General features: G+C 47.7%; 1 protein-coding gene across 1 annotated transcript in view; it reads right to left on the bottom strand.

Annotated features, from left to right (window-relative positions):
* Positions 1 to 17,822, bottom strand: part of IQSEC1 (IQ motif and Sec7 domain ArfGEF 1) — a 379,541-nt gene that overhangs the window by 35,063 nt on the left and 326,656 nt on the right. Inside the window, exons 5-6 of the mRNA XM_064156311.1 lie at positions 16,123 to 16,405; positions 13,398 to 14,662 (exon numbers count right to left, since the gene is read on the bottom strand). Coding sequence (XP_064012381.1) covers positions 13,398 to 14,662; positions 16,123 to 16,405 — 1,548 coding nt within the window. The remainder of the gene's footprint in view (positions 1 to 13,397; positions 14,663 to 16,122; positions 16,406 to 17,822) is intronic.

The raw sequence follows: 17,822 nt of genomic DNA, 5'->3' as shown, positions 1-17,822 counted from the left end.
TTGGATTAACTCCTTTTCACCAAACTCTAAATTTTCCTAAAACATCTGACTGGCCTGGGCTGAGAACTGGTCATGGATTTAACATGGTAGGACATCTGACAGCACTTATCCTCATTTCTGCCTACTCAGAACTGAGTGCAGACCATTTCATACTGACAACTAACATTCTTTTGTGATTAGGAGAATGACTTGTTAATGACACCTACCAATAAAACCAGAGAGATCTATAAATTATAGTCATGGAAGCTGCATAATCACAGAATCCCAGCATGGTGGGGGTTGGAAGGGACCTCTGGGGATCATCCAGTCAAGCACTGCTAAAGAAGGGCAGGGAAACCTCTGCAGCTTCTCTGGACAACCTGTTTCAGTGCTTGTCACCCTCATGGAGACGAATTTCTTCCTAATGTCTGATCTCAATCCAGCTTCTTCCAGTGTGAAGCCATCATTCCTCATGCTGTCACTCCATGACTGTTCAAAATGTCCCTCTCCAGCAGGCTCCCATCAAACACTGCTCTAAGTTCCCCCTTTAGCCTTCTCTCCTCCAGATTAAACAACTCCAACTCTCTCAGCCTGTCCTCACAGTAGAGGGCTCTGCAGCCCTCCCAGCATTGCTGTGGCCTCCCCTGGTCCTGCTCCAACAGGTCCCTATCTATGCCGTGCTGAGGACTCCAGAGCTGGCCCCAGCACTGCAGGGTGGCTTTCAGCAGAGTGCAGCAAAGGGGCAGAGTCCCCTCACCGGCCCTGCTGCCCATGCTGCTGGGGATCAGCCCAGGACAGGCTGGCTCTGGGCTCACGTTGAGCTTCTCCTTACCCAGCACCCCCAGGTCCTCCTCCCTCAAGACATTTTTTACAGCAAATGCAAGATATTTACAGCTGTCATAAACGTAAGCATCAGTTTAACATTTCAATCCAGGGATAGTTTGTTGAGTAGCACGAACCTAAAACTTTGCTTAGAATCCTGTAGGAAGTTAAATATTTTCCAACAGCCAAGTTGGCAATAACGAGCTAGTGGAACATTCTCCTTAGCCTGGCAGACAGCTAGATGTTGTTTTTATGGCTGTACTTCACCCATCACCTTTGCTGAACATCCTACTGTTGCCACAATGAAACTAAGAGAATCATGGTGTCTATTTTAAACTTTCTGGGAAAGAAGGAAAATAACAATATCCCCAAAATAGTACCCAAACTAGTGCCAAACCAACCTTTCAGAGCTGCCTCAGTCATGCAACAAGTGGACTGAAAGGAAGAAAAAGCTGTGCCAGGGGAGGCTTAGGTTAGACATCAGGAAAAAATTCTTTGCTGCAAAAGAGGTCAGGCATTGGAACAGGCTGCCCAGGGAGGTGGTGGAGTCACCATCACCTGAAGGTGACTCCTTCAGGAACATGTGGACACGGCTCTTGGGGAAATGGTTTAGTGGCCATGGTGGTGCTGGGTTGATGGTTGGTCTCAATGATCTTGGAGGGTTTTTGCAGTCCAAACAATTCTATGATTCTATGGAAAACTACAGACCCTGAGTGGGAAGCCTGACCTGGGTCTCTCTCAAGCCACATAACTGTTTAATGAAGAACAACAACTAGGTGCAAATTGGATCTCCTAGGAATTACAAGGAAGAGCCTCTGTGTTGGGTGAGGAAGCTAAGAAACAGCACATTTCCCACAGCTTCTCTGCACCTGGTGGAAACAGAGAGACAGTTCTGCACATGACTGGGGCAGGAGCCCTACAGTTTCCCTCACAGCAGGAATCACTTCTCCTCCTTCTGGTACACTCATCTTCTCAGCTTCATTCAAGACCAAACCAGAAAGCCTAGCAGCAGAGATATGAAGGTCATGGCTTACTTGCAATTGCCTCCAATTACCTGGAGTAACCTCCACTCAGTGAAAGTGAATTTAGACTCATGTGAGTAACAACAGAATTTACCAGGAAGTGAGCTCAGTGCCCAGCTTGATTTAGTGGGGCAGAAACATAAAGAGAGGAAACTCTGCAGACAGCTGCTTCCATGAAACCACAGTTCTGCCATGGCTTTTGGGCCAAGCAATCGGTTCCTTTATGTCACCATTTCCTAGCAAAGTGTTAGGAAATCAAGCACTAAACATTTATTATCACTACTGAAACTTCAGGTTTGCCTGAAAGCAGGCAAGCCTGCATGAAAACTGATTGCAGACCCACAAATGGTGCCCAAAAGGCAGCTAAAGGCTCTAAGCAGGAAGTTCAAGCTGTTTCAAAACAGGAGGAGAAAGAGAGTTTAAAGTTTTATTCAGAAATAGGACTTTTCTGTGAGCAAAGCATCAACCTTGAGGAACAAAGCAGTAAGCAGAGAGAGGAGAATCCTAAGGCACACCTCAAGCAGGGGCTGGACATGCCCTTGCTAGCAAAACAACCCTGAGTCATCATGCTAGAGCAGATTTTGGAGCTTCTCGTTATTCCCTCTCTTGGCATTGGACAGGCCTGCTTTTACCCTCCCCTCCCACTGCTCCTTCCACCCTTGCAAGAAAGAAAGGTGTATTTCAGTTACATCAATGGACCAAAACACACTGGGAGGATGTTCTCATCTCCTCTGACGCTGCTGCATCTCTGCATTTCTCAGAGCAGAGAAAAGAGTTTGGAGCTGCCAGCAGAGAAAGATAGGCTGCACTGAGAGACAAGAGAGATGGAAATCCTGCTGGCTGCTGCAGAACTCCTTGCCAGGGCTGAGCACTGCTTTCTTGCTTATGCAACCGCAGTCAGGAATGAGGTATTAAGATGACTATATCCTTGAAGCTGAGGAACAGTCCCCATCTTAATGCCTTCTAGTGTCCCTACTCTAGATTCTCCTTCCACAGCCTCACCTCAGTTATGGAGAACAGAAGCACTTCTGACTTCAATTTCTGTACCTCTGCTGACTGCAAAATTGTTTCTCAGGTCCAGAGGAGGGTGGTGAAGGGTCTGGAGAACTCGGGTCTGGTGAGGAGCAGCCAAGGGAACTGGGGTGGTTTAGTCTGGAGAAGAGGAGGTGTAGAGGAGATCTCATTGCTCTCCTCAACCCCTTGAAAGGAGGCTGGAGCCAAGTCAGAATAGGTCTCTTCCCCCTAGTAACAAGTGACAGGACAAGAGGAAACAGCCTCCAGTTGCACCAGGGAAAGTTTAGGCTGGACATCAGAAGAAGCTTCTTTACTGAAAGGTTTCTCAAAGACTGGCACAGGCTGCTCAGGGAGGTGACTGAATCCCTAGCCCTGGAGGTGTTTTGAACAGGCAGAGCTGTGGTGCTGAGAGTCATGGTTTAGCCCTAGACCTGGTAGTTTGAGAATGGCTGGATTGGATGATCTTAAGATCTTTTCCAGTCTAAATGATTCTGTGATCCTACAAAAGATGAGGAATCCCATTAAAGGGGATACTTTTTGGAGTGGCAGAACAAAAACACTCCCTAAAGGTCTCCAGACATTTAATTTAGAAACAGAAAGCAGCCTGAGGAAAAGGACTTGGGGGTGTTGATGGATGAGAAGTTGGACATGAGCAGACCGTGTAAGCTTACAGCACAGGAGGCAAATCATATTCTGGGCTGCATCAAAAGAAAAGTGGCCAGCAGATCTAGAGAGGTGATTCTTTCACTTTGCTCTACTGAAACCTCACCTGGAGTACTCTGGAGCCCTCAACACAGGAAGGACATGGATCTGATGGAGCAGTCCAGAGGAGAGCCATGAAAATGATCAGGGGGTTGGAGGACCTCTGCTACAAAGACAGGCTGAGGGAGCTGGGGATGTTCAGCCTGGAGAAGAAAGGCTGCAGTGAAACCTAACAGCAGTCTTCCAGTACCTGAAGGGGGCTACAAGAAGGCTGCAGAGGGACTGGTTACAAAGGCCTGCAGAGACAGGACAATGGAAAATGGCCTCAAACTAGAACAGAGCAGATTTAGATTGGATGTTAGGAATAGGTTCTGCGTCGTGAGGGTGGTGGAACACTGGAACAGGTTATCCAGGGATGTATTTAAGGCTCCATCCCTGGAGATACTCAAGTTTAGGCTCCACAAGTCTCTGGGCAATCTGATCTAGTTGAGGATGCTCTTGCTGACTGTAGAGGGGGCTGGACTTAGATGACTTTTGGAGGTCCCTTTCAACTCAGACCCTTCTATGATCTGCAGAGTCACCAACCACCAGTTCAGTAGGTAGATGTGAACTTTCAGAGGAAAGACACAGTTTCCCCTTCTTTCTTCCTTAACTCTTCTCCCAAGGGTTGCTTTGCAGCCTTCCTAACTCCCTCTCCTAACTATCCTCAGTGTGCTGGCAGCTGGCCACATTTTTCTCCCTCAAAATGTTTTCATTTGAGATCTGGGGGCAAGGGAAATTAAAATTCTGGCATCCAAATCACACCCTAAGCTGGTCTGGGAGCTGCTAACTCCATCTACTTCCTCTATTCTTGGGGCCATTCTCTACCAAGCAGCTGTTCCCTCCCCGAGCAAGCTGCTGGCACTGCTCCAGCACAGCAGTTCCCCATTCCTGGCACGTAGCAGCGGGAGGGGGACTGTGCCCAGCATGGGTGAGGGCAGGCAGGGCTGGCGGCAGAGGGTGAGGTAATGGCTCCTTCAGGGCTCCAGTTCACACAATTCCTGCTGCTCCTGGCACAGTCTTCCAAAAGCTGGATCTGCTGACAACATTTGCTCAAGTTTATACTCCCTTTTCAGGGCAGTAAAGAGAATCCTTCTGCCCATGTCTGAAAGCTGCTGCTTGACTGCAAGGAGCTCAGCTGGCTTTCTGGGCAGGATACAATGTCTGCTAATCCAAGTGCCCACTCTGGAGGGAGAGAAGGAAGAATGGCTCCTGAAGGAGGGAAGATAAAACACCCACAGAACAAAGCAAAACACACAGAGCTTTTTAGTTTTCCCTTTGGGTGTTCTCACTTAGGGCTAAATGTTTTCAGAAATAATGAGAGTCACACTAAGAACATTCCTCCCCACTTACTAACTCCTCAGCATGTTAAAAGACAAGCTACATGGAGAGCTTTGATTTGCATTCTGGTTGGAACTGTCTGTGGCTGAATAATCTGCACTCCAGATGTCAGAACGACAGTCAAGTCCCTCTCAGAATATACATGAGGATGGCAGAGGGCTCTGGTAGAACACAGCACAAGGCTCTTGTCTCCCTTTCCCTCTTTCTGTTGAATTGTTCCCCAAAACACAGGACTGGCAAAGATCTTACAGATCAGGTATGAGAGATGTTAAAGAGTATAAGCGGCAGAGACTTGAACACAGCAAGTTCCATCTAAACACAGATTCATAGAAAGGCTTGGGTTGGAAGGGATCTTAAAGATCATCCAGTTCCAACCCCTCTGCCATGGGCAGGGACCCTCCCACTAGCCTAGCTTGCTTGAGGCCTTCTCCAACCTGGACTTGAACATCTCCAGGGAGGGGGCAGTCACAACTACCTTAGGCAACCTATTCCAGTGTCTCACCACCCTAACTGGAAAGAATTTCTTAATCTCCAGTCTAAATCTCCCCTGGTCAATCTTCAATCCAATCTCCTTTGTCCCATTCACTAAAAGAACTTGTCAGAAGTCCCATCCTAACTTTCTTGCAGGTCATTTTCAGGTACTAGTATGGCTGCTCTAAGGTCTCCCTGGAGGCTTCTGAGAGGAAACCTCTTTACTTAGAGGGTAGCAGATCACTGGAGCAGGCTGCCCAGAGAGGTGGTGGAGTCTCCATCTCTGGAGTCTTCCAAAGCTTGTCTAGCCACGTTCTTGCATGACCTACCCTAGGTGATGATCCTGCTCTGGCAGGGGGTTGGACTCAATGATCTTTCAGATTGTGAACCAACCCCTACTATTCTGTGACCATCTGACCAAAGAAGTAGGTCACACATAAATTGAGCCAACTTAGTCTGATTTACACCTTCTCCCTCCTACTTGATTTGCACTTTCAAAGTCTAAAACAATTAGGAACGTTTCCAACAAACTTTCACCCTAAAACCTTAAAAGGGGACAGCCTAAAACTACAGGTTCTCACACTAGATTTCAGACTGCTGAATGTAAGCCTGACTAAAAGCAAAACAGAGTATGCTCAGCATCTTACGGGGAATTCAGGAGGCAAGGGATGGGTGTAAATGGAGCAACACCAGATTAATACACTTATTACAACATTTAAACCAATGAATGCTTGAGAAATCCCTTTTAAAAACCAGACTAATCACATCTGGCAACTGCTAAGGATTCCAAACAGGCATTTTGCAGTGCTTTCTGAAAGTAACAGTACTCAGGAATCCAAACTACCTTCGGTCTCTCCCAACATGTAAATGATGGCAAACATGTGCTCTGTGGAAGAGTTAAAGCTGCTTTCATGGAGGATGAGACATGTGCCTTCTCACCAGCATGAGTACTGTGTGTCTGAGCTTTCCAACCAGAACTGTCGTTTGAAGGTTGGTGTTTGCAGAGAGTTAAACACTGGTGGGTGCCCTCAAAAGCACTTTCCTACGATTTAAGCCAAGAATAGAATCCACTGGGCCAGGCTTGGAGGCAACAATATCAATGTGTCAGAAAGTCTACTCCTGGAACTGGCATCCAATTCTTATCAGGAGTCATTTTTAAATTCTGAATAAAGTCATCCCCTCCATGAATTCAATGAAGGTTGTGGGGCCTCAATGCTTACAGGTTAAAAGATGAGGCATCACTGCATAATGCAGACAGATACTCCTGCCGTATTAACCTTGTCCATAAATCCCTTGAGAGCACTTGGGAACAGTGGGAACCTGGGTAATACCCTGTTAGAAAGGAAGCTACAGAACACTCCCCAAAACCACTATGCTTCATGGACTGAGAACACATGGGGACTGGTTTTCCATCTGTCACTACTCTTTCCAGAAATTGAAACAGGGGGGATGGGAGTGTAAAAGACATCTGGGAAAACTTATTATACAGACAGTTCCAGCCTAGCCTCTGCTCTGGCAACATAAAGTGGTTGACACTCATTTACATTCAAGATGTACCTCAAGGCCACACACAGTACATGAAAAGAGCCCTCAACAAAACCAAGTCATGGCATAAAGAGAAGAGTGGCATGGTGGAAATGGCCATGCGCTGCACTTAGTGGTCTCTCTTCATCAGCAGCATCACTGATTGGCACCAGTACAACTGGCTCCCATGGCAAGAAGTCACAGAGCCAGAGGAATACTGCCAAAGGGGAGGACATTTAAGAGTGTCTCCCAACATCTGATATCCCAAACGTGACTCTAGACTCCGTTTGATTTACAAATGAGTCTGAAAAGCACACAGCTTGAGTACTGGATTCTGTTCTGGGCACCACAGCATAAGGAAGACATTGAAGTCCTGGAGGATGTCTAGAGAAGAGCAATAGGGCTGGTGAGGAGTTTAGAAGGCATCATACAAAGAGTGGCTGCAGGAGCTGGGGCTGTTTAGTATGGAGAGGAGGAGGTTGCGGGGAGATCTTGTTGCTCTCTACAACTACCTGAAAGGAGGTTGAAGTGAGACTGGTGTTGGTCTCTTCTCCCAGGTAACTAATGACAGGGTGAGAGAAAATGGCCTGAAACTGTGCTGGGGAGGTTTAGTTTGGGCATGAAGAACAATTTCTTTGCTGTAAGAGTGGTCAGGCATTGGAGCAGGCTGGCCTGGAGCTGGTACCCTTCCACCCTTCCTGGAGGTATGGCAGAAGCATCAGGATGTGGCTCTTTAGGATACAGCTTAGTGGTCATGGTAGCCGGGTTACAGTTCCACTCAGTACAGGTCTTTTCCAACCCTAATTATTGTGTGATTCCATGATAGTAGGCACAGTCACATCACACATTCAAATTGTTCTAATGTTATCCAAGTTTGGCTGAAAACCCTTCATGAATACAGAAAGTGTTTGCAGCCCTTGGCCAAGAGTGCTGAATAATCACCGCACTGTACTCCCTTGGACATGGCCCAGTTAGGTGCGTCACTGGTTTGAGGAGACTGGGATTGAGGGCAGCCTTATCACCACACATACCTGGTAGCCACAAATACCTGGCAAGGAGCCACCACTGCTGCCACCTTCACGGTGACACAAGAGAAGGGACTATGACAAGCTACTTCCTCGTGCTGCAGAGGACTCCAGCCTGCTGCCACTGAGTGCAAGGCTGGCCTGAGGGCAGGACGCCTTTCCTCAACCTACTGAGCTTCAGCCCTCGGGTCTGGTTTAATCTGCTCCAACCATCAGTGCACTCCTAGCAGAATGGAACCTGAAAATCCTACCAGCTTGGCCTGCAGCAACTGGCAAACCTGGTATTTCCAGCCTGCAGTCCAAACAAACAGGAGAATAAAATCCGAGCCCTTTTCACTTGAGGCTTTTTTAACTTCTCTATTTATTGTTTTTTTTTCCTCTCCTTTCAAGCAGCAGCAGTCAAAAGGGCTCTTGAAGCCTTGTTTATAAGCAAACCAGTCTCAAAGGCTGGATTTGCATTGGCAGAGCTTTGGAGCCTGCAAAATAAACCTTTCTAGGTAGTGTTTTCCTTCTGCCTCTGAGGGAGGAATGGTTTCTAGTGTAATTTCTCCCACACTACATCCCTTTCAAACTCCACTGAAGAAAAGCCCTGATTCAACACAGCTGGCTTCACCAAGCCTCCCTGGGAGCCCTGCTCTCTGGGCATGCACCTGCACTCCTTCCTTTGGGAAGCCAATGAATGGTACCACATTATCTGACAGCTACTGGCAGGGGGGAATCACTACTGCCATTCACAGCCAGGAGGGTGTGCAGAAGCTGCTACTTAGCTGCGATTCCTTGGGCAGAAATCGTTTGGTTTGGGTGAGGTTTTCAACATCTTTTAAAAAGAACACTGCTTCAAACAGCACAAAGATTCCAAACTTAGCACCAAGGCAGAGTTTCAAACAAATTGATCAAGTCATAAACCCCCTAGAAAAATCTTTGTCCTGCTTAGAGCTAGGACAGAACTGATTCTGTTCAGGACTTACTTCCCAGCTCAGTCTCTGCACTTTCTGCAGTTCAGGGCAGGTTTGCACAGCCAGAGGCTGCTTCTAGCAGAGAGAAGCTGATGGGAACAGTTCCTGCCAAGGGATGAGGGTGCAGACCAAGGGCACTGCTAAATCCTGTGCCCCACACTGGGATACAGGAAGTCAGAGGTGGCACCTGCAGGAGGAACAGACAGGATGAGTGACCCTCCACTGCCCAACAAGGGATTGCATCCCATGGATGGCACCTTCAGGGGATCACCAGGGTCAAGTCTTTTCTTTACTGGCTGGTGTCCCAGAAGGACTGTGTCCCTTTTGGTTTTGATCCTTCCACAATCCAGCTTCTGAATCTGGTTCCCATCTGCTGCTGAGTCCAGTCTGGGACTTGCCCAGTGTCTGCTCCCAACATCAGTGATGACAATGGTGCCACCACTGCCGTCAGGGGTTGGGTTTATGTCTCTCTTCCGTGGATTGCTGTTCTTTCCACCCCAGCTGCTTTAGTTTCTTTCCCACTCTCATTAGTCTCTCTTTCTTTTTCCTTTTAGAAAGGCAGAGGGGTTCATGGACTGCCTCTGGCACTCCAGTGGCCAGCCCAGCCCTGACCCTTGACAATGGGCTTTTATTACCTATAGTTCTGTCTTGTGTTCTCCATTCTCCAAGGACCTTCGTGCTGCTCCAATTTCACACATAATAGTGTTCAAATGCCCACCAGTTGTGCTCTGCTTTGACTCCACCCCGACCCAGCTATTCAAGGAAAGGGCCTCTGGTCAGAAACCGCTCTTGGGACTCTGGAAATCACTGTAACAGGAAAGCCAGGAAAGTAATAAAGCATCTGCTGAAACCTCAATTAACAGGATCCTGACTTTCCATTCAACACTCCCTCATGACCAAAGCAAAAATATTTACTGCAAATCACAATCCCCTTCAAGCTCCAAAATCCTTTGCATTTCACATACCAGAAAGAAACAACACATATTAATTGTCCATTAAGGGCTGGGATCTTAATTTACAAGGAACGTCTTAAAGGTGTAATGAAATAAACATGAACTTCTTGTACCAAAGATCCCTCTGGTAGATGCAGACATGTGGAAAACCTCTCGACTTGGTGCAATAGGGGACTTGAAAGCCACATCTCTGAGCTCCGCAGTCCTTCCGCATGGGTGGAGCACACATCCCCTCAGGAGCTCGCTGCCAGCACTTGTGCTGCTCCCTCACTTTATGACCTTTAATGTGCCACGGAAGATCACATGGCCAAAAGACATCTAAAATGATTCTGCTGCATTGACTTCAACACTGGAGAATGGACCTCAAAATGTATCCCATCCCATGGTAAGTGCACATCTGTGTCAGGACTGGGCTACACATCAGATGAGTGCCAGGAGCTCTCCGTGAACCCCTCTTCCTTCCCAAAAGGAAGAGGAAGAGAAGAAGGGGGAGAAAACTGATGGAGTGGAAAAGAAACTAAGCCATCTGAGATGGAAAGAAGAACAATCCCGTTAAAAAGAGACACAAACCAAAATGGAATCTAACTCCTGATGTCAATGACAGCATCATTGGCACCACTAGTGCTGGGGACAGGCACTGAACAAGTCACCAGTCCCACATGGGACTCAGCAGCAGATGGGAACTGGTTCCAAGAGCTGGATTCAGGAATACAAGGATCAGGATGGAAAGCAGAAAAGACAGAGTCCTCCTGGTACACTGGCCCTGGTGATCTCTCAGCTTTCTCCTGAAAATGCCATCCATGGGCTGCAATCCCTTGCTGGGCAGTGGAGGGTCACCTGTCCTTGCCACTCCTCCCTGCAGGTGCCACCTCTGACTTCCTGAACCCAAAGTGGGGCACAAGATGTGGCAGTGCCCTCCTGCAGGGGAGTGAGGCCAAGGCAGAGCCTTTCTGCAGTCCTGCCTTTGGTAGGAACTCTCCTCCATCAGCTTCTCCCTGCTAGAAGCAGCCCCTGGCTGTGCAAACCTGCCCTGAACTGTAGAAAGTGCAGAGACCAAGCTGGGAAGTGAACAGAATCAGTTCTGCTCTGGCTGAAAGAAGGACAATCTGGTCACACAACAGGAAGCAAAAGCAGTTTGTAACCCAGAACTGTATGCGCAGGCAGACCCTTGCCCATATGAGAAACTAAGCAGTTGCATTTTTGCTAAACCATGAGATACTAAGCAGTTGCATTTTTGCTAAACCATGAGAAACTGCAAAGATGGGAGTGATCTGCAGAAAGTCCACCTGACCTGCAGGTCCCCTTCCTGGCTCGTGTCTAACCAGGCTGGGCAATCCTCCTTTACAACATCCAGGACCTGGCTTTCCTACGAATAAACACTTGAACACACAAGACAGAACCAGAAAACCATAGAACACAATGGGTTGGAAGGGACACTCAAAGGTCATCTTGTCCAATCCCCCTGCAGTCAGCAGGGACATGCTTTGCGTGCTAAGAACAAGGAGCATAATGGTCAGAAGTGATTTGAAACTAATGTACCTGCACAGCACAGCTCTAAAAAGAGAAAGGATTCTTCACCTAGAAGAAATCATCACTGTAAAGCCTGGAAAGCAGCTCATCACAATCCACCCTTTCACTTAACCTCACAAATTGCATTCAATTTGCCATCCCACCTGGTACACTCCCAAGAGTCTGCTCCTGAACGGCTTAAAGGACAAAGCTTGGGAACTTCCCCAGCTCTCTTTTCCAATGATGTTACAGATTTGTGCACCATCACAGCTGATGATGGTCCAACAGCTGAGGCTGCACAGAGGGAAAATAAGGCCACTAATGAAAATGTCACAGTCTGGGAACTTGTAGAGCCACAATCAAACATGGGATAACTTGGGACAATCAGAGTTATCAATAGAATCAGTGATGCATAAGGTAATGAGAACCTTCAGTTCTGTATCAATACTGGAGAGAAAAAGTGAGAGGATGGAAACAACCACACAGAGCGTAAGATCACAGAGAGAGGTGCTGCCTGGGGTTCTGTGCAGTGCTCTCTTCTACAACTCACTGCTAAGATGAGGCAGGAAGCATCTTACACCCAGCCAGTGCACACAAAGGGTTGATCATTCGAGTCTATGCAGCAAGACCCCTTAGATGTCTTTCAAGTATCAGATCCTGTTCCCCTCTCTTCCTGATTTCTTTCTCACTCTCAGCATGTCACTAGAAACAAGACAACTTCCAGTGCTCCCAGTCTTTGCTGTGTGCTGCTGGAGCACTTCTTCTGTTCACCTTTTTCCTCACACCCCTCTGCAACTGATTCCAAAGACTGCATTATCAAGCCTGATGTTCACTGATCACTAACTGCCTGGAGCTTGATTATTGTGCAAAAACCCACTGAACACCAAGTCTTTCAAATGCCAGCCAGCACTTTCAGGTTTGCAGATCTTCCAAAACAAGCAGATTTATCTTCCTATCCAATTTAACACAAAAGAAAACTGAGAAAGTTGTTTTGGAGAAAGTGAAACAACTCCATATATGGGAGAATCATCACTGGGAGGGAATAAATGTTCCTGTAAGCGTGAAAATATTCAGCACTTTGGTTTTTAGTATCAAAGTTTTGATGCAATCTGCTGAACCAGTTCCAGGCTCTGCCCATGGTGAACAGGAAACTCATCTTACACAGCTTGCTGGATTTAATTCCCATATGACAACTTCTACAATACCTCCATGATTAGGACAGGAAGAAATGGGCACCAAAAATGGATCAGGATTACACCATCATATTTCTCAACAAGAAAGGAATTCCAGACATCATCTTCTAGTTTACCACCACTTGTACCTCCTTACTGCTTCACTCCAAGAAGGACATTGAGAGCCAAAGCAGGTCCACAGAAGGGCAACAAAGCTGGTAAAGAGTCTGGAGAACAGGGCTGATGAGGAGCAGCTGAGGGAACTGGGGGTGTTTAGTCTGGAGAAATGGAGGCTGAGGGGAGACCTCATTGCTCCCTATAACTCCTTGAAGGGAGGTTGGAGCCAGGTGGAGCTTGGTTTCTTCTCCCTAGTACCAAGTGACAGGATGAGAGGAAATGGCTTCAAGTTGCACCAGGGGAAGTTTGGGTTGGATATTAGAAGAACCTGTTTCCATGAAAGGACTCTCAACCACTGGAACAGGCTCCCCAAGGGAGTGGTGGAGTCACCACTCATGGAGGTGTTTCACAGCCACGCAGGTGTGATACTGAAGGCTACAGGTTACCCCCAGATTTGGCAGAGCTAAAGAATGGTTAGACTCAACGATCTTAAGGCTCTTTTCCAACCCAAACACTTCTATGACTCTGTATACACGTGATTACATTTTCCTCTTTTCCCCTGAAGCGTTTAACTCTGGAGATGTCAACCTGCAAACACTCTAAGGTGAGCAGTCACCGTGAGCAGCATTTTTTCTAGAACCAACCGTCAGTACCAGACACTAATTGTCCTTACCTGACCAGAACAGCACTCCTGGCTCAGGGGTACACCCCTGCCAAGGCCAGAGGGCAAAGGAGGAAAGTCTGCACTTACTTGTTGAAGAGATTGAGGCCGATCCTATAATGGCGCTTCCTGATCACATCGTTACTGAAGGCAGGGGAGTCCCAGCTGTTGCGAGTCTCTTTGTGGTAGGTTTGCTTGCTCAAGGTTTGCTCCCTGAGGCTGTCTCTGGAAGAAGATTCTGAGCTGCAGTTTATTGTGTCATTGGAGTTGGAAGTGCTGTTGATGCTGTCATTGTCACCATCGGAATAATCAGACTCTGACTTGCTCTGCCTGTTTGCTGTGCCATTGATAGCTAAGTGACTCTCGATAGGCCTAGGCCTGTGCCTTGCCTCCTGTTCCTCTCGGGATATCATCTTGGCAGGAATACTGTGTGGGATGTGTTTTGGGCTTCCTTGTTGACTAGTGATCCCTCGGTCATAGGCATTCTGTCTCTTTAGTGACCCTCTCTCTGAGCGGTCACTCAAGTCCACTGAGCTGTCACTGGGTGGCTCTATAGTTAGCAATGGCAGATGATCCATTCTCATCCTCTGGTCCTGACACTCCAGTGAGGGAGTGCTTCTGCAGCTTGTGTCAGTGTCCAGCTTATCGTCTTTGTGGGTCATGGACCAGTACTCCTGAGAAGAGTTCATGGAGCGGAGCCTCAGGTCCGACTCTGTGCTGGATGGTCTGTCTACCGACTGGGAGAGTGGGAGGGGCGGGGACAGCTCTTCCTCATCAATATACAAAGTGACATCGCTGTAGGAGGCTGTCATCTCATCAAGCTTCCTGTGATCCACACCGTGAATGGCCGCCTTGGGCTGGGCACAACTATCCCTTTCCATTTCACGACTCCTCACTTGATCTGGAGTCTGGACCTCATCCGAATGCAGGCTGCGGCAGTTGAGCGCGTCGTCGATGGACTCGGCGAGGGATTTCACCTGCCTGGAGAAGGCATCCTCCAGCTCCGTGATAGCGTCCGCAAAGTCAGTAGATGCCGCCGGAGACTTCATGGGAGCCGCTTCCTCAAGGTCGCCGCACTCCGACGCTACCATGGATCCCAGCTTGGACCCATCGTTGGTCACGGAAACTTGCTTCCCTTCGAAGTAGGAGCTGTGGACTTTCTCAGGCCCTTCAAAGGAAAACTGCATTCTCATATTGGAGAGCACGATGCGCCTCGACATGCGGTTCTCCGACATGGAGCTGCGCAGCCGCTCGAAGTTCTTGTTCATCTGGTACTGGCGGAAGGCCGTCTGGATGGTGCGGGCAGCATGGCGCGTTATGAGACGGCCTCCATACTTCCGTTCTAGCATCTCCACCTGTGGAAGGGACGGCAACAGCCCGTGTCACTGCCTGCAGGGGACAGGCAAAGCACAACGACGCCTCCTGCCACAGCTCTCATCCTCGGACACTGCTCCCTCTCAAAGGAAAAGCTAAAAGCTCCACACTAACAGCTGCACTGAGACAACCAAATACTCACCACAAAAGTCCTGCTGCCTTCCAGCACCTGAAGGGGGCCTACAGGAGGGCTGGAGAGGGACTTTTCTTAAGAGCGTCTAGCGATAGAATAAGAGGGAATGCTTTTAAGCTGAGGGAGAGCAAGGTTAGACTGGATCTTAGGAAGAAGTTCTTCAGAACAAGGGCGGGGAGACTCTGGAACAGGGTTCCCAGGGAGGATGTGGATGGTGTCTCCCTGGAGGTGTTCAAGGCAGACAAATCTACTTGGAAGGCATCCTTGTTCACGGCAGGAGGATTGGAGTAGGTGATCTCTGAGATCCCTTCCAACCTAAGCCATTCTATGATTCTATCATTGTCTCACCCAGGCTTGGTGGCAAAGCAGAAGTGGGCCTCCCAGGTCTTACTGGGAGAGGAGAGTTTTTGTAAGTGCATGTGATCATAGAGGGATGGTTTAATAGGGCTGGTGGTGATGGGACAAGGAGCAATGGTTTTAAACTAGAGCAGGGTAATTTAGGTTGGACATTAGGCAACAGTTCTTCACTATGAAGTTGGTGAGACACTGGAGCAGGCTGCCCAGAAAAGCTGTGGACACCTCATCCCTGGAAGTGCTTAAGACCAGGCTGGATCAAGCTGCGCCAGGCGAGGTTCAGGCTGAATATTAGGGTATACTTCTTCACTGAAAGGGTTCTCAATCAGTGGAATGGTCTGCCCAGGGCAGTGCTGGAGTCACCATCCCTGGGTGACTACCTTCAAAATAAAACTTAAAAGCCATGGCTGAGGCTGACTGTCTTACAGAAGTCTTTTTAGGGTCAAAGGCTTTGAACATCTGCATAGCTTCCACATAGGTTCTTGTAAAGCATTGTGCTAAGTTTGAAGCTAGCTAGAATGTCTTGGTAAGAGGAACTAGATTACAGGCTGTGAAAGGGAAACAATGGTGATGCCTACTTCACTCATAGGCTTGCTGAGAGGTACAAGAGCAAGAATCCAAACAGACAAAGAGGTTGCTCTCTGTCTGGGCCCTGGGCTGCATTTTTCTCTCTAACCTGACATGATTAATCCACCTGCTTCCTAACCTCAAAATCACCCAGTTCCAACCCTCCACCATGAGTGGGGACACCTCCCACATCTTTCTATGGGAAAGGACACAGGGATGACACAACACAGGAACAAAAAAAGAGGGAAAAACCTCAGAAAAGACAGCCACAGGGGCAAAAAAAGAAGCTATTTGCAGCATCACAACTGAAGTGATGCCAGAAAAGATTTTTGCCCAGCTTATAAATGTGCTGCCACTACTGTAAGTGAGGTAACAAAGCTCAAATACCTGCTTATCCTGTAGGTCTGAAGAGAGTTCATAGCTCTCAGAAAGTGATCTTGACCTTTTGATAGCTTCTTCCTCTGCTTGTTTGCGCAGTATGGACGTGGAGTGCTGCAGTTTGGGCCGCCGGGATCTCTGCTGTCCAGGGGAGACAGAATACAGCCCGTAGGCAGAATGGTCGTAGTGGTCTGGGCTCAGAGCTGAGCTGTGTGTTATAGGTCCTTGATGGTAAGCAGATGGGCTGTCCAAGGATGTGCCAGTTTCACTGCTTGGAGCTTCACCCTCAACACTAGGCAGAAGGAAAAGACAGGAAAAATCCTCAGGTGAGCGTAAACGCAAAGCCTCAGCAACAAACAGTACCATTGCATGCAGACCCCCAGCATGTTCTGCTGCTGGTACAGGGCAATGTGGCTTCCATGACAACCAACACCATTTCCACTGTAAGCTAAGCAGTTTCTGTTGCAGAGGTCATCTTCAGAGCATGAGCTGAGCAACAGAAGAGGTTTCAAGCATTAGTCAACTTTATACAGTAATTAATAAAAACATCCCTAGTAGGTAACTCAGCAGCTGCTGTGTAAAATAAATTAAACCCTGTTTCATAGAATCCCAGGATGGTTTGGTTTGGAAGGGACCTTAAAGATCATCTAGTTCCAACCCCTCTGTCATGGGCAGAGACACCTCCCACTAGTCCAGCTTGCTCAAGGCCTCATTCAACTCGGCCTTGAACATCTCAGGGAGGGGGCATCCACCCTCATAGTAAAGAACTTCTTCCTCATCTCCAGTCTCAGTCTCCCCTCTTCCAGCTCAAAGCCACTGCTCTTGTAAAAAGTCCTTCCTCAGCTCTCCTGTAGCCATCTTTAGGCACTGGAGCCCCAACTGTCCCAGCCTATCCCCACAGAGGAGGTGCTCCATCCCACTTCTTAGAAGAGTGCTCATATTCAAGTTGTTCTCCTTCAAACTGGAGGATGTTTACTGTGTCCTTCCTCGTTTTGGCAAAGACAAGCAATACTTTCAGGCTACAGTGTGTGATAAAAAGCTTTACTTTCACATTACTCATTGGAGACTTGGGATAAAATGGATCTTGTGAGATACATTTTTCTAGAAACTAAAGGTGGGGGAAAAGAACCTGTAGAGGAAATCTCATTTATTCCTCTGCTGGTGAAAGATAGTTCCCCTGGGATATTTTTGGCATGCTTTGCAGAAAAGCATCTCAAGGGATGGTGTTTCTGGCTAACAAAAGCAGGAGATTTTCAGGTAAACACAAGAGGAGTTACCTGGAAATTTTATTTCCCATGTAGTTCCTCTTGTGTTTTCCCTACCTGAAACAGTTTTCCTGTGAATGATGTTATTGGTAAGGAAGAAATGAAAGGAAAAAAGCCCAAACTTGCTATTGAAAAGGTTGTAAATAGGAAACAGTTTGAAGATGAGTCCCAGCCGAGTTTTATCCTGAAGTACTGATGACTGACTGTAAATTGTCTTTGGTTTACATCACATTCTCACATTCTAGTAGGGTATGCAATCTTCCAGCTTTTTCATCTGTTTCGCATCAATATTTACTGTCTGCCTCCTCCTATGCACACACAGCACTAACAGAAAGCCCAAATGTTACTACTTAAGCACTCAAAAGACAGTGAACACTCCACACATACATGCAGATAAGCATTTGCAGCACTGCCCCTAGCTTTTCCTTTAGGAACAGGCACATC

This window comes from Pogoniulus pusillus, chromosome 16 (genome assembly GCF_015220805.1).
Source record: "Pogoniulus pusillus isolate bPogPus1 chromosome 16, bPogPus1.pri, whole genome shotgun sequence".
NCBI classification, from domain to species: domain Eukaryota; kingdom Metazoa; phylum Chordata; class Aves; order Piciformes; family Lybiidae; genus Pogoniulus; species Pogoniulus pusillus.
The sequence above is the reverse complement of the archived record's forward strand: the minus strand, read 5'-3'. Positions and strand labels throughout refer to the sequence as shown.